Source organism: Monodelphis domestica, chromosome 5 (genome assembly GCF_027887165.1).
Source record: "Monodelphis domestica isolate mMonDom1 chromosome 5, mMonDom1.pri, whole genome shotgun sequence".
NCBI classification, from domain to species: Eukaryota; Metazoa; Chordata; class Mammalia; order Didelphimorphia; family Didelphidae; genus Monodelphis; species Monodelphis domestica.
The window spans coordinates 280563198-280578408 of NC_077231.1; the positions used below are offsets into that span (position 1 = coordinate 280563198).

Genomic DNA, 15211 nt, shown 5'->3' on the forward strand with positions numbered 1-15211 from the left:
GTATGTTTAAAATTAAAATAGATGAACTTGAATTAAAGTCTCTGAAAATGACAAAAGACCCATCTGTGTGTGTGTGTGTGTGTTTTTAAAGGAAAACAAAGTAAAATGGAAACAATTTAAGATTCCAGAGTTAATCTAGATATTTTTCAGACATGCTAACTTAACTTACTTGAGCCAGGGTGATGGCTAGTGAAAGCACTGCATTAAGTTCTGTCTCTATGTAGTACAGATATAGCCTACATCAGAATATTTGCTGCCTGGGGAGAATAGAGAGGGAGAAAGTATGAATCCTCAAACTTCAGAAAACAATTGGTAAAAAATAGTTTCTACATATAACTGAGAAAATAAAAATAAATTTTAAAAAATGTGTTTCTCTGAGTACATGACTTCACACAGATCCTTTGCTGGTTTCCAAATTTTCACCTTTATCCCCTTGAGCTTCTTTTATAAATATCAAAAACCATCCACAGCCCAACAGTTCAGTTACCTGAGACCCTTTTAAACTCACACACTAGGGATATATGGCAAATTGTATAAATCATCTCTTAAGGATACCAACCCACCCTAAATCTGTAAGAAAGGAGCAAACACTGAGCTGGGGACTCTAAAGACCATCTAGACCAAATCCCTCATTATACAGATGAAGAAACTGAGGCTCAGAGAGATTAGTGATTTGGTCAAGGTCACACTCAATAAACAGCAGAATCTGTATGCTAGTCATAAAATCATTTTAATTACAAGCTTTCAATGAGATATCCACTGCACTAAGCTTTTAAAATACCTAAAGAAAACCTCTTAAAAGTACTAAATGTGTTCAGAAGTCTCCAACTAATTCTTATAGCATTAGAAATAGTTTTCCCCTTTTATTCTTACCTTGATCATTCTATTTTTTTTTTCCTTGAGGGATGGGAGTGGCAACCATTAAAAATCTACTGATAAAACTTGGGGGAGGGGGAAATGAGTTTTAGACCATATGGCAATATTTTTTAAAAGGAAAAATGCAATGAAAACTTCACCAAGTTCCTGGAAAAATTCAATGTTGCCTACCATTTTTTATACTGTCAATATTTCAGGTGAAATACTTATATGGCACTCCCCTACATTCCTCCTTCTACCTCAAAGTACTTAAGATGCTTCCTTTGTAAGTTATATCATAAGTCAATCAACCAAGGTAAACAAGAAGAGTCTGGCTGTTTTTTTTTTAAATATACAGTCATTTTCTACTTGACCACAAAGGTCTTTTCTAAATTAAATTTAACTGGCCTTTTGCTATCTGCTTGGGGAATTCACTAAAAGTTTTCCTCATTAATTATTCAAAGGGTACAGGACAGTGAAATCATCGATGGGTGCTCCTAGGCATTCAAGACTCTAAAAATATTTCTCTCACCAAACTCCTGGAGAACAGAATGATCTAGAAAGTTTATCAAATCAACAAGCATTTGTTAAGGATCTACTATACTCAAGATGCAGAGATAAAAATTAAACTGTCCTCAAGAAGTTCACATGATGAAACAATAGTAGCCTTAATGAGATGAAAAAAATTCAACAATCTGAAGAAGGTGAGGGAGAGAGGATGGGAAAAAAAAATATTATACACACCCTAAGTCCTTCATGAATGAAACCATATGGATTCAAATGTCCTTCAATGACAGAGCAGACAATCAGAGAAAAGTGACCAAGTTGTAATCTGAATTCTGCTCTGCAATTTTCTAGGGTAAAGGTATATGTCAAACATGTATACACTTTACAAATATGTGAACTTGCCCCAGAATAGAATGGGTAATGACTAGTTAATTAATTAAATTAAAATATATCTGTGTAATTAGATGGCTTTTCCCAGATCCTTGATTTCAGGGAACAAGTGCTATGAAATACTTTTTCCATCTATACTTCTTTTAGAAAAATCAGACCCAGGAGACATCAAAGGAATAGGATTTCCTTTTCATCCCTTGATTTGTCTCAATTATTTTTTATTCCCATGATAATATAAAAGATGCATGTCCAAAAAAACTGAGTCCCACCATTATCTTTCTTTTAGTTGAGAAGGAAGCTTCACCTCCATCTTTAACATAGCTCACATTCAAACTTTAGCATCAGTCAGAATTTACCCCTTGGAGAATCACTCAGTTCTTCCATTTTCCTTTTTGGAGTATCAGAGCAAACATCAGGAAGTCAGGAAATAGCAAACCAGAAGGGGGGGAAAAAAGAGTCAAATAAAGAGAGAATCCAAGATGAGAAAATTCTTCTACTGGCAAACAGGACATGGACAAGTCTTCTCTTATCCTCAGGATTCACTGGGGCAAGTGATTTTCTTTCACCAGGTGTGAAATAGGTGTGAGGAGGAGCTCCAGTATCAATTAGGCCAAGACAACAAGAAAACCTCCCCTCCTACTCACCTCCAATTCTTAGGCTGTGTTTACCAGGACTCAGGTGGCTCACAGGCTTCCCTTCCCCACTCACTGCTTCTACTTCCCCTTGAGCTAATTGGGTAGAGTTTACTTTCATATCTATTCCTTACAGAGAGGTATGTGTCATTTATAACACCTACATATTTATATGGCACTTATAATAAGGACATTAACAACTGCCAGTCAACATTTGCAAAGCATTTTACCTATATTTTCTCATTAGTTCCTCCCAACAGTGCCCCATTTTTCAGAGGAGAAAACTAAGGTTCTGAGAAGAGATTTAATAATTTAAGCAAGGTCCCATAGCTGTTAAAGATTCTGAGATGAGATGGAAATCTGTATCTTCTTAATATCATATTCAGAATTCCCAACTACTTCTCTTTTAATGCCCTTCAGTATAGTTACTGACAGAAAAATGACACTGTCCCATTTACTATACACATAAATACATATATGTAAATATAAATATATATAGATTTATTTTTTGTTTTAAAGTTTATAGGACATGGAATAATCTTGTTCAGGTCTCAGTTTTCTCATCTGTAAAATGGTAGAATACTCTGGTCCCTTCCAGTTCTGTTCTCTGATTTTATAATATAGTCTATAACTACTAAATTACATCACATAAGGGCTCAAGAGTTCAGTATATCTGGAGTTAAGTCTCAGCCTCTCTCTCTCTCTCTCTCTCTCTCTCTCTCTCTCTCTCTCTCTCTCTCTCTCTCTCTCTCTCTCTCTCCTTAAATCACACCCATAACCTTCCCACAAGACTCCCTGTACTAAGAGAAGAGAAATCAGACAGTGGACTCCTCCAGCTGCTGACAGATGCTTGGTCAGCTTCAGCAAAGTTGGATTTATTTCTAAGTGCATTTGCTCCCCACAAGCCATCCTCTTCACTTGATCATTCCTAAGCACGTACATTCCCCCAGAACCAGTTTCTCATGACCTGAGGATGCTGTGGTCCCTCTAAGCAAATTAAAAATGTATGTCATCCCACCCACACCACTGCCCAAGAAATACTGCCAGGACTCCTCTCTAACATACATTCACAGCAGAAACAGTTGATAAGAAAGATATCAAGGACTGTTCTAATTCCCTCGGCTGTTAACCAGGCCAGTTCACTAGTCTGTTACATCATTCAGGTTAATCAAATGTGAGGAGCTTCAGAAGATAAATATTCAAAGGGGGAAGGTCATTCAAGACCTTGGGTACCAACAGAACCCCAGTCACTTTGGGGCTTTCCTCAAAGATGTACAGGTAAAATAATATCTTAAAGATTTTTGTGTTACCCAAGCAATTTTTTAAAAAGTTTGCTAGAAGGATTGCAATTTGAGAATCATCTTTCAAAAAGAAACCAAAGTGGGGGCATCTGGGTAGCTCAGTGGTAGATAGAGAACTGGACCTAGAGAAGAGATATTCTGAATCAAATCTGGCCTCAGACACTTCCTAGCTGTGTGACCCTAGGTAAATCATTTAACCACTCCATTGCCTAGCCCTTACCACTCTTTTGCCTTGGAACCAATACATAGTATGGATTCTAAGGTGGAAGGTAAGGGATTAAAAAAAAAGAAAGAAAGAAACCAAGGTTTTCAAGGTAACAAACAAATATAGAATTTCAGTGCTTCACAAAAACATCTAAATTGCTTTGGAAGCCATCCATCTAAAAGTATTTCTGAGCACTACTTAGTCCTGGAGAGCTCCATTTATATCACACTATAAATTTCCTTCCAGACCTGCCCTGGGCTGTCAAACACACACCACCTCCTCCTCCTCCTCCTCTTCCTCCCCCTCCTCTTCTTCCCGTTCTCACCACACCCATCCTTTAAAATAATGACCAGATGAGGCAATGACCAAAGAAAGGACCCATTCTAAGCTACAGATGTCATCCAAGACCCTGACTGGGTCACCAGAGTAAGAGAAGCCACTTGAATCCCCTCCCCTGGCAGGAGTACCATAGTTCCTTAAATGCACCCAGCCCCTACTCTCTGCTGCTCAGCACCCAGTGCTAAATACACTGGAAGCCATGAGAAAAAAAAAAGAAGAAGAGTATTCTGGGCCATTGGCTGACACCCAAGGATGGCTGTGAAGGGAGATGCCTGATGGAATGCCTGACACCCTTCTCCTCTCTTCACCCAAACAGCACAAAGGGTAACAGGCACATCTTAGCTTGCACACATTCACATCATCATGTCTACACATGCCCAGACACACACACACACTCACACACACACACACACACACACACACACACACACACACACACACACATGCAAAGCTCATAGGAAGCAGAATTTCAACAGAACCTACAAACCATCAACATTCCTACGTCTGCCTCCCAGGTCAAAACCCATCATCTGTTCCTGAGAAGACATCCAGAGAGATCTTCCAGCGGACCATCCTTTCCCTGCCAAAAACCCTTGGTCATGCTTTGGAAAAAGGAATTCCTAATGCCACCCATCCCCGCTGCACCAGTGCCATTGCTCCCGCCCCCTCCCAGCACCCAGACCCCGATCCATCCCCCAGGCACCCACCCTGCAACCTCGTATTGGCAGAGACCATAATTACCATCTGTACATTCGTCATAATACCAGTCGAGTTCATAGTAATCTGCTTCGATAAATTTCTGCATAGTCAGTATTCTCAGAACTGATTTTGCCGTGCTTCTGAGGTCAAGTGAAACGCAGCCATGCCTCCCTGCCTTTATGGTAGGCTGAGCTGAACGGCAGCCCCCAAAAGGCTGAAAGCAAGCTACACATTCTCAGGGAGGGACTGGAGCCAGAAAGGAAAAGGAAAAACGAAAAGAAAAGAAGAAATGAAGGGACCAGAGGGGAAAAGGGGGAGAAGAGCCAGGGAGGCAGACTTCCAAAACCGATGCCCTCCCGCTGCATGCACACTCTCATAAAGGAGCTCTGTGGCCCTTGAATGGGGAGTAGACCAAACCACCCTATCAAAAGGCTGAGAAGGTGACGTCAGGGACACACACCACCACTTGGTGCTTCTAACTCAGTCCTCTCTTCTCAGCTCCCCCACACATCTTTCAATCGAGCATGTTGCCATGGAGACCAGCCGGCTCTGCAAATGATGCAGGGATGCAGGAAATGTCTTCCGTGGATGCTAAAGCTGTTAGCTTCCAGGGATATCCGGGCCATGAAACAAGAAAATAGGAGTTTCTAATAAAATAATCTAAAATAAAGCCCATGAGGGGTAAGAAGGGACCATAAAGGCTTCTTGTCTGACATCTTGCCCCAGGGAGACAAAGACATCTATTATAACTTTTCTCACACATATAGGAGGTTTATTGTAATCACACATAGTGAGTCTTAAAAAATGACATTTTTTCAAAATGGGGGAGGAGGAGAGAATCTTTTGACTCTTACTCATCTATATCAAATTAACTTTTCCGTAGCCCTTTCCGTAATGACCATTAAAAGAAATCTGAGAATGTAGGAAACGGAGTGGGAAGAAGTAGTGAGTGAGTCATCATTTTCTAAAGTTCCCTCCTAAGCAAAGGTTTACTCGCAAAAGTCCATATTGTAGGAGCTTTCCCATGCTCCCAAGGAAACAAAAAAAAATGTACTTATAAGAAATAGAATATAAGGGGGCAGCTAAGTGGCACAGTAGATAGAGAGCCAGGCCTAGAGACACGAGGTCCTGGGTTCAAATTTGACCTCAGACACTCCCTAGCTCTGTAATCCTAGACAAGTCATTTAACCCCCATTGCCTAGCCCTTGCCGCCCTTCTGTCTTGGAACCCATTCTTAGTACTGGTTTCAAGATGGAAGGAAGACAAGAGTTGATAAAAAAAAAGGAAAGAAATAAATAGAATATATAATCATGAAGAACTTTATATAATAAAGCTAATTATTATATTTAAATAATCTCCAGGTCCAATCCCCAGTTCTAGTCACTTGCCTGATCTTTAGTTCTATCACATCAACTTTTGACTTCAACTCCTATTCCCCCCACATATCAATCAAAAACCTGGTCATTTCTACCCCTACATCTCTCACTGCCTGATCACTCCCAACCGCCATGTTTTTTCAACCACCTCTCCCTTAGACTACTAAAAAACTTCCTAATTGTCCTCTTTTTCTCAAGCCTCTCTTCATTATAACTCTTCCTCCTCTAAGAAGTCAAAGTGCAGATTAGATCACGTCACTCCCTTTTTCAGCAGATGCTAGTGGTCCTCCCCCTCCCCCACCCCCACCACCTCAAGGTTCAAATCTACACTTCTTTGTCATTAAAGCCCTTCACAACCTGGTCCAGACCTAATATTATGCTCCTATGATCCACAGCTCCCATTCTCACACCCTACAGGCCAGTGGACTGTACACATTTTTAGCAAAGATTTATTCACTACCAAAAAGAAGCTAAAAATCTTTCCACCATGCCCAAAATGAGAATGAAATTCTCAGATGTTTTGCTTGTTTGTTTTCATGAACAGCAGCACCAAAATAAGATATTAAAGCCAGGACCCTTAAGAGAAATAAGCCATACTTACTAAGCGAACCGAGACCAACTTCCCAGCTGACCACACACTGGCCATAGCAGCCACATGGCTCTCACTCTTACTCAGCCCAGCATACAGGACCTGCCGGATTCCAATAAGAAAAACAACACTATCTCCCCAAAGGAGCTTTACTCAACCCTCCGGGCTCTGCCCCTCTAGCCAAGTCAGCAATGGGTCACCAGCCCACAACCAGGAAAACAAGGATGCATTTGAGTTGTATCCAGAGTTACACAATCCCATTCCAAAGCAGAAAGGGGGGAAGCATCCACTCCTTAAGGCATCGGCCAACCTGAGGGTAATTTGATTATGAATGTATGTCTTCCTGTCCCTTTGTCATCAGATCATTCTGAGACCTGAATCACTCTTAGTCCAATAGCTCTGCTGCCTGGTGATTCTCCCCAGAAACTGTAATCTCCTTGAGGACAAAAACTGTTTTACTTTTGGATACAATCAGCATATATTTCGTATATATTTGTATGTATTCTGTACATATTTCATATGTATATTTGTATATATCTATATCTAATATTTTACATATTCTATATATATATTGATATATTCTATACATTTAGTATATATTTATATGTTCTATATAGGTAGCATATATATTCTTAAGTAGTATATGTATTCTGTATATATTTAGCATATCTTTATATATACTTAGTATATATTCATATATATTTTGGGTATATGTTTATATTCTATATATATTTAGTATATTTATATTTATTTAGTATATATTTAATGTTAATATATTTAGTATATATATATTCTGTATATATTTCATATATATTTGTATTTTAAATACATTTGGTATGTTTTATTTAGTATATATTTAGTTTATATTACTATACTTAGTATATATTTATATATTCTGTATATATTTGTATATATTTAGATTTTAAATACATTTAGTATATGTTTTATTTAGTATATTTATATTCATTTAGTATATATTTAGTTTATATTACTATACTTAGTATATATTTATATATTCTGTATATATTTGTATATATTTAGATTTTAAATACATTTAGTATATGTTTTATTTAGTATATTTATATTCATTTAGTTTATATTTGTATGTTTAGTATATATTTATATATTCTGTATCTATTTGTATATATTTAGATTTTAAATACATTTAGTATATGCTTTATTTAGTATATTTATATTCATTTAGTTTATATTTGTATGTTTAGTATATATTTATATATTCTGCATATATTTAGTATATATTTATATTTTATATACATTTAGCATATGTTTTATTTAGTATATTTATGTTTATTTAGTATGTATTAGCATATATTTAGTTTATATTAGTACATTTGGTATATATTCTGTATATATTTAGTATATATTTATATCCTATATACATTTAGTATATGTTCTTATATTCTATATGTTTAATATTTATATATATTCTGTATATATTTATATATTCTATATCTATTTCATACATATTTGCATATGTTTTATATATTATATATAGTTGTATATGTTCTACATAGTACATAAATCCTTATATTGTATATATGTATTTTATAGTCTAAATATATTTAGTATATATTTTGTATACTCTACAAACATTTAGTAATATTAATATATATTCTATATATTTAGTATATGTTTATATATTTATGTATTCTGTATATCTTTGTATATATTCTATATATCTTTAGTATATATTTATACATATTCTGTATATATTTTGAGTACCCAATACAATGCCTGATATATGGAGTTTCATATAAATGCTTTTTATATTAACTATAGACCAACATCCCTTCTCAGCTTTCCTATAACAATCTAAAACTCCAAAATTGCTATCTATAGTCATGCACACACACACACACACACACACACACATGTATATTTTATATGTTCTCTGGGAGGTTTGTTGCATTTCTCTCACTGCTGGCTATATATGTGCATGTGTACATGTAGTGCTACATGGCTCCATGTATGGGGCATGGAACCTGGAATCAGAAAATCCTGAGTTCAAATTGGGCCTCAGATATTTACTATGTGACCCTGGGCAAATCATTTAACCTCATTTGCCTCAGTTTCTTCAGCTGTAAAACAAGCTGGAGAAGGAAATGGCAAACACTCCAGTCTCTCTGCCAAGAAAATCCCAAATGGCGTCTTAAAGAGTCGGGATAGGACTGAAATGACTGAAGATAACACGTATATGTGTAACTTTCTGACATATTTAGCCTCATTATTGTATTCATTTACCTCCTACCATCTTCTCCTGAAGTCTGTCCTTGGGCGGCCCACCTACAGTCTTGCTACTTTGGGTTAAGAAGTTCCCAGGGAAGCAGAGTCTTTGGTTTACGTCTTCTACATTGACAGACTGACCACCATGCTAATGACAGCCTTGGAACAAAGCAGAGTCAAGGCTCTGAGTGATGAGGTAAAAAGTACCAGAGTTCTTCGTTTCCACTTCTTTTTCTCCCCCCATAATATAGATTGCAAAGATGACTGCTGAGCTCATAAATCTATAAGCCTACAAACACACACATACACACAGAAGAGATTTCACAAACGTTTGACTAAGTGGGCATTTCTGCCTGGTTTTAACAAGCTCATCACAAAAAGTCTGAAAAAAAAGGGGGGAGGATTTGGTTCAAGGGGCACAAAATGCCAATTCCAGATTATTTTATGAAACCCACATTTTCCAGGGCAAATGAAAATTTTAGCATGGCTTCATAGAGTGAGAGGAAAGCACCTGGGGGCAGCTAAATGGATTGAGAGTCAGGCTCAAAGACGTGGGTTCAAATCTGGCCTCAGACACTTCCTAGCTATGTGACCCTGGGCAGTCATTGACTTAACCCCCATTGACTAGCCATTACCCAGTGGCCAGCACACAGTATCTGGTTCACTAATATATGATGACTGACTGATTTTTTTTACCAACCATACTCAAAAACAGCCACAACAGACAACCACCAAAGGATCACAGGAAAGTAGAGGTGGCGGGAATCAAAACCCCAACAGTGGGCTCCATATGCCAGGGAGGAGAAGCGGTAAATCTTCCTTAACTCTCTTGCCCAATAAATGATCCAATATCAACTTCCAGGGAATAGCATGGAAAAGTTTTTAGTTAAAGGCTTTCATTAGGCTTCTCACCTGTCCCTTAGGTCAGCTGTACTTTAACTCATTCAACTCAATCATCGTATTACATGCAGTGAATTGTATTAGGTGCTAGGAATACAAAGGTTTAAAAAATGATAATAATTTTAAAACAAAGTCCCTGCACTCAACAAGCTTATATGGACATGACATGTATAAAAATCGTTTTAATGAGACAGTATTAGTATTAAATAGTGTTAAATATGAAACTAATATTCATCAGATAGTATAAAATATTACTTAAGAGAGAGTCTTAGTATTAAATAGCACTAAAATATAAAAATTGAATTAATGACATAGTATTAGGGTTAGATAGTATTAAAATACAAATCATTTAGTGAAGTAGTAATAGTATTGAAATAACCTTAATGAGGTAGTATTAGCATATAAAAATAAGTCATGATAGCATAAAATAGTATTGAGAGAGGCTTAGTATTAAATATTATTAATATATAAAAATAACATTAATGAGCATAAAATAGTACTCATGAGAGAGTTTTAGTATTAAATAATATTAATATATAAAAATATTAATGAGAGCATAAAATAGTACTCATGAGAGAGTTTTAGTATTAAATTAATATATAAAAATATTAATGAGAGCATAAAATAGTACTCATGAGAGTCTTAGTACTAAATAGCACTAAAATATAAAAATAGAATGAATGACATAGTATTAGGGTTAGATAGCATTAAAATATGAATAATTTAGTGAAGTAGTAATAGTATTAAAATAACCCTAATGAGGTAGTATTAGTATTAAATAGTATTAGCATATAAAAATAATTCATGATAGCATAAAATAGTATTGAGAGAGGCTTAGTATTAAATATTATTAATATATAAAAATAATATTAATGAGCATAAAATAGTACTCGTGAGAATTTTAGTATTAAATTGTAATAGAATATAAAAAATAGCATTAATGACAGTATTGGTATTAAATAGTATTAAAATATAAATAGTTTAATGAAGTAGTAATTGTATTCAATAGTATTAAAATGTTAATGAAGTAGTAATTGTGTTAAATGGTATTAAAATATTAATGAAGTAGTATTAGTATTAAATAGTATTAATATATAAAAATATTAATGAGAGCATAAAATAGTACTCATGAGAGTCTTAGTACTATACAGCACTAAAATATAAAAATTGAATTAATGACATAGTATTAGGGTTAGATAGTATTAAAATATAAATCATTTGGTGAAGTAGTAACAGTATTAAAATAATATTAATGAGGTAGTATTAGTATTGAATAGAATGAGCATATAAAAATAATTCATGATAGCATAAAATAGTATTTCTTAGTATTAAAGAGTATTAATATAAAAAATAGTATTAATGAGCATAAAATAGTACTCATGAGAGAATTTTAGTATTAAATAGTACTAAAATATAAAAACAGCATTAATGACAGTATTGGTATTAAATAGTATTAAAATATAATGAGTTTAATGAAGTAGTAACAGTATTAAATAGCATTAAAATATTAATGAGGTAGTATTAGTATTGAATAGTGTTAACATATAAAATAGTTAATGAGATAGCATAAAATAGTACTCATGAGAAAGTCTTAGTATTAAATAGTATTAAAATGTAAAAATAGTATTAATGAGATAGAATGAGATAAGGGCAAAAGAGAGATCCATTTAAAAAAAAAGGCACCGGGAACACTCTTACTCGCAGGCAAAGAGGAGGGAGGAAAAGGGGAGGGGGGAGAAGAGGGAAAGGAAGACTTCTTAGAAGTGGCAGCAGTTGAGGTGAGTTGGGGAGGAAGAATGTCAGAAAGAAATGTATTCCAAGCCTGGGGTGGGATGGGCGGCAGGCATTAAGATGATGTTGATGATGGGACAATATGGTGGTACCCAACAGAAATGTGGTGGGTAGGCAAAGAAATCATGTAAAATAAAGTGAGGAAGAAAAGCTGAGGCCAGACTGTGGAAGGCTTTAAATGCTAGAATAAGGAATTTGCATTCTATCCCACAGGCAACAGAAAAGACCCTGAAGATTATTGAGAAAGTCTTCAGTGAACTTGTGAAATAGGAATTGCAGCTGTGTAAAGGATGTAGGAGAGAGGGGAAAGGCTGGATGACATTTCATAAGAGTTGATGGCAACATGAATAGAGAAGAGTGGATAGATATCAAATATCAAATATCAAAAATATCAAAATATCAAAAAGTGGATTGAGAGAACCAGGACTAGAGATGAGAAGTCATGGTCCAAATCTGGTCTCCGATACTTTCTAACTGTATCGCCCTGGGAAAGTCACTTAACCCCAATTGCCTAGCCCTTATGGCTTTTTTTTTAATTACTTTGGAACCAATATTTAGTATTGATTCTAAGAGAGAAAGTAAGGTTTTCAAATAAATGAGCTAGAGAAGGAAATGGCAAACCACTTCAGTACCTTTGCCAAGAAAACTCCAAATGGAATCATGAATGGTTAGATATGAGTGAAACAAATGAACAACAAAAAAAGGGAAAGATTCAAAGATGAATGACCTGATGGGTTCAGCAGTAGGTTTCTGAAAGGATGTGTAGTGCCATCAACAGAAATAGCCAAGTTAGGAGGGGAAGCAGATCACGAGAAACTAAGATGATAAATTCTGTTTTGGACATGTACAGATGGGAGATGTCAGCAGGAAATCCAGAGAGAGATATCCAAAAGGCAATTACAAATGCAGAAGAGGACTAGGGATGGAGATATAGACTGGGAGGGGGCACCTGCATGAAAGTGATAACTGAAGCAGTAATAAAAGATACAATCCTCTAAGAAGGGAGTTCAAAGAGAGTCTCTAAGACAACATGTTTGGGGATTACCAGCATGTAGCAGTTGGGAGGAGAATTAATAACTTAGGTAAGCAAACAGAGTAGAAGCAACCAAATTGATAATCTAGAAGAAATCAAAGCTATGTAGGCCAAGACAAGAGAAAGTAGCTAAGAAGAAAAACTAAAAAATGAGATTAATAAAAGCCTACTGAATCTAGCAATCGTGAAGTCATTAGTGACTGTGAGGTCCCAGAAAGCAGGGACTCCCTCTTGTCTTTCCTTGTATCCCATATATTTCTCATACTTCCTGGAACAATAGTAGGTGCTTAACAAATATTGGGGATCAACAAAGTTGGGGATCAACAAGGCATGAAGAACAGGACAGCAGAATAAGGAATTCAAAGGTGGAAAAGAGTACGTTGTTGTACAAGTTAACTATAAGGTCAAAACTCTGAAGAGAAGAAAACAGGCTAGAAGAGATGTAAGAATTGAAGAACCTGAGAACAATGGATATGGAGAGAGGAAGTTTAGGAGGAGCAAGACTGGGTCAAATATGTGGTTATTCAATTGTATCCAACTCTATGTGACCACATTTGGGGTTTTCTTAGCAAAGATAATGGAGCTATTTGCCATTTCCTCCTTCAGTTCATTTTACAGATGAGGAAACTGAGGCAAACAGGGTTAAGTGACTTCCCCAGTGTCACAAAGCTATTAAGTGTCTGAAAACAGATGTGATCTCAGAAAGATGTCTTCCTGACTCCTTGCTGACCAGATCAAGCACCACGTAGCTGCCCAAGCTGTGATGAAATATGAGACAATCAAAAACGTTGGTGGTTGCTCATTCCTAGTCAGCATCTTCCACACTATTGGCAGTACAAAGTCAGCTTATTCCTCTAAATGAAAAACTCAAAGCCTCTGCATGAGATGCCCCAAAGTTTAGAAAGGAAAGGGAAAAATCATTCTCCCAAATGGACACCTCATTTGAACTTATCCAATGGAGTGGAGCTCCTTGAATCTGAAGCCCAATAGAAACAAAAAGAGCTCTTTCTAGTCTTTAGCTCCTAATGAGTAATAGCTAAACCTCATCTAAACTAATTGTTTTACAAAAATGTTTTTCCTCTCCTGATTGAAATAATAACCAGTTTAATAAAGCAGGGTGCCTTTGAGATAGCTTTTTTTTTTTTTAAAGCAGAGTCACTGTCAGTCATTCTACCCTGGTAGCAGATGGCATGGTACTAATGAACAGCCTGCCATCAAGTATCCTCAACTACCCTTCCCTCTCCGTCTGTTTTTTTTTTTTAAACCTGATTCCAAGAGTAGTATAAAACCAACCCTCACTGCACACATGTAGCACCCCCTCCACTCTCCACTCCATCCATACCCCAAAGAGGAAAAAGCAAGGTTGTACTTTTGTACAATAGAATCAAAATCACAGGATGTAATTTAATAAAAGTTGGAAAGCCAAAACCCACAGCATCCCTGACGGTCCATATCATTAAAATTAATCTGAACCTCCTGGGAGAAGGGAAAGGGAATCGCATCCATCTGTGGATTTGCCTTGTGTCAGCAGAACCTTCCATAGAGAGACATGATTGAACTAGCCAGCTAGTTGCAGTTGACCTCGTGCTCACTCCACTAATGAAGAAATGACTACAGAATCACAGATGAACTGGATATACAAAGCACAACCAATTGTGATCCTGCCGTAACCAATTCTCCACTTAACCCACTGGAGTCTGGGCTGAATATGTGGCGGTGGGATGCATCACAGAATGCTGAGCTGTAATTGAATGTATTTCCCAGTTGAATCCATTCCAGTTTTGTCTTAGGCAACATTCTGAAAAAAGAAAATTATAAATCTGCAAAGAATCCTTCCATCCTGCCTCCACCCCCATCTCTACCCCCTTCCCATCCTTTTTTTTTCCTCTTAAGGAAGATAAATTCAGTACAGCCTTCAAAAAGAATGAGCAAAGTGAGCCCGTGCATAACTACAGATGGGGGCATGAGGGAAGGAGGGAGTCCTTAACCAACCAAGAAACCAAGGTGATCAGGAAAAGATTATTATAGGATTATTGGAAATTGAGAAGCTTTTGACTGAACAAAATCAATACAGCTAGAAATGCTGGATGAGAAGAGCAGAATAGAAAAGAACATTATATCTGGAGGCAGAGACTCTGAGCTTTAATCCTGACTTTGCTACTTAGTTTTTATTCAAACTTAGACAGATCTTAATCTCTTTGGACCTTAATTTCTTCATCTGTAAAATGAGAGAATCAGAATACGTAACCTTAAAGGTCCTTTCTGGCTCTAAATTTATACATAAGAAGGAGAAGGAAAGGGGAGAAGCATCAACAAAATTGCATGAAATATCTCTGGTAAAGAAGATAGA

The 15211-nt window shown here is 36.3% G+C and overlaps 1 protein-coding gene across 10 annotated transcripts in view; it reads right to left on the minus strand.

The window, feature by feature from the left end:
* Window positions 1-15211, minus strand: part of TRAK1 (trafficking kinesin protein 1) — a 257382-nt gene that overhangs the window by 92581 nt on the left and 149590 nt on the right. Inside the window, exon 1 of one of the 10 annotated variants that reach the window (XM_016426419.2) lies at window positions 4971-5584. The exons of 7 other annotated variants lie outside the window; for them this stretch is intronic. In XM_016426419.2, coding sequence (XP_016281905.2) covers window positions 4971-5034 — 64 coding nt within the window. In that variant the 5' untranslated portion in view covers window positions 5035-5584. Of the gene's footprint in view, window positions 1-4970; window positions 5585-15211 lie in introns of those variants that run through there. 2 more of the 10 variants (XM_056800222.1, XM_056800223.1) reach the window with 2 other exon arrangements.